Source organism: Trypanosoma grayi, assembly GCF_000691245.1.
Source record: "Trypanosoma grayi strain ANR4 Tgr_2292_V1, whole genome shotgun sequence".
Taxonomy (NCBI): domain Eukaryota; phylum Euglenozoa; class Kinetoplastea; order Trypanosomatida; family Trypanosomatidae; genus Trypanosoma; species Trypanosoma grayi.
In genome coordinates, this window is record NW_008827910.1 from 533 (window position 1) to 926 (window position 394).

Here is a 394-nt window from a genome sequence, read left to right on the forward strand (position 1 = left end):
CGAACTGCTTTCCCGGCGTAATACTCAGTCCTTCCAACATCCCATACACCTGCGAAGTTAAAAATGACCAAACACTGATTGGCTTGAACTTCTCCGCATCGTACTACAACCCAACCCTCAATCCTGGATGGCCGGCGACTCTTGTCAAGGGAACCAATACCATTACATTCGTGCCTATTTTGGGGGCGCCATCAGGACGTTGGGAATTGGTCATAACTAGGTTTGCTGCCGATATAAGCTCTTTCACTCCTATGACGACCAATAAGAGCATGGACTTCATGCTGATTGGTACGGTCCATGCGAATTTTGCTACACTCCATCCGTATTACGGTATGGTCGTCTCGTGGGCACCCAATCTCCCGAGTGGCACCATGGCTTCCGACTACATGCTGGT

The 394-nt window shown here is 49.7% G+C and overlaps 1 protein-coding gene across 1 annotated transcript; it reads left to right on the forward strand.

Moving 5' to 3' along the window:
• Positions 1–2: 2 nt before the first annotated feature.
• DQ04_22921000 (hypothetical protein) lies at positions 3–392 on the forward strand (the record flags this gene model as incomplete). The annotated part of the gene is made up of 1 exon (XM_009318131.1): positions 3–392. A coding segment is annotated over one exon (390 nt), but the record flags the coding sequence as incomplete, so codon positions are not given.
• Between the last annotated feature and the right edge of the window lie 2 nt (positions 393–394).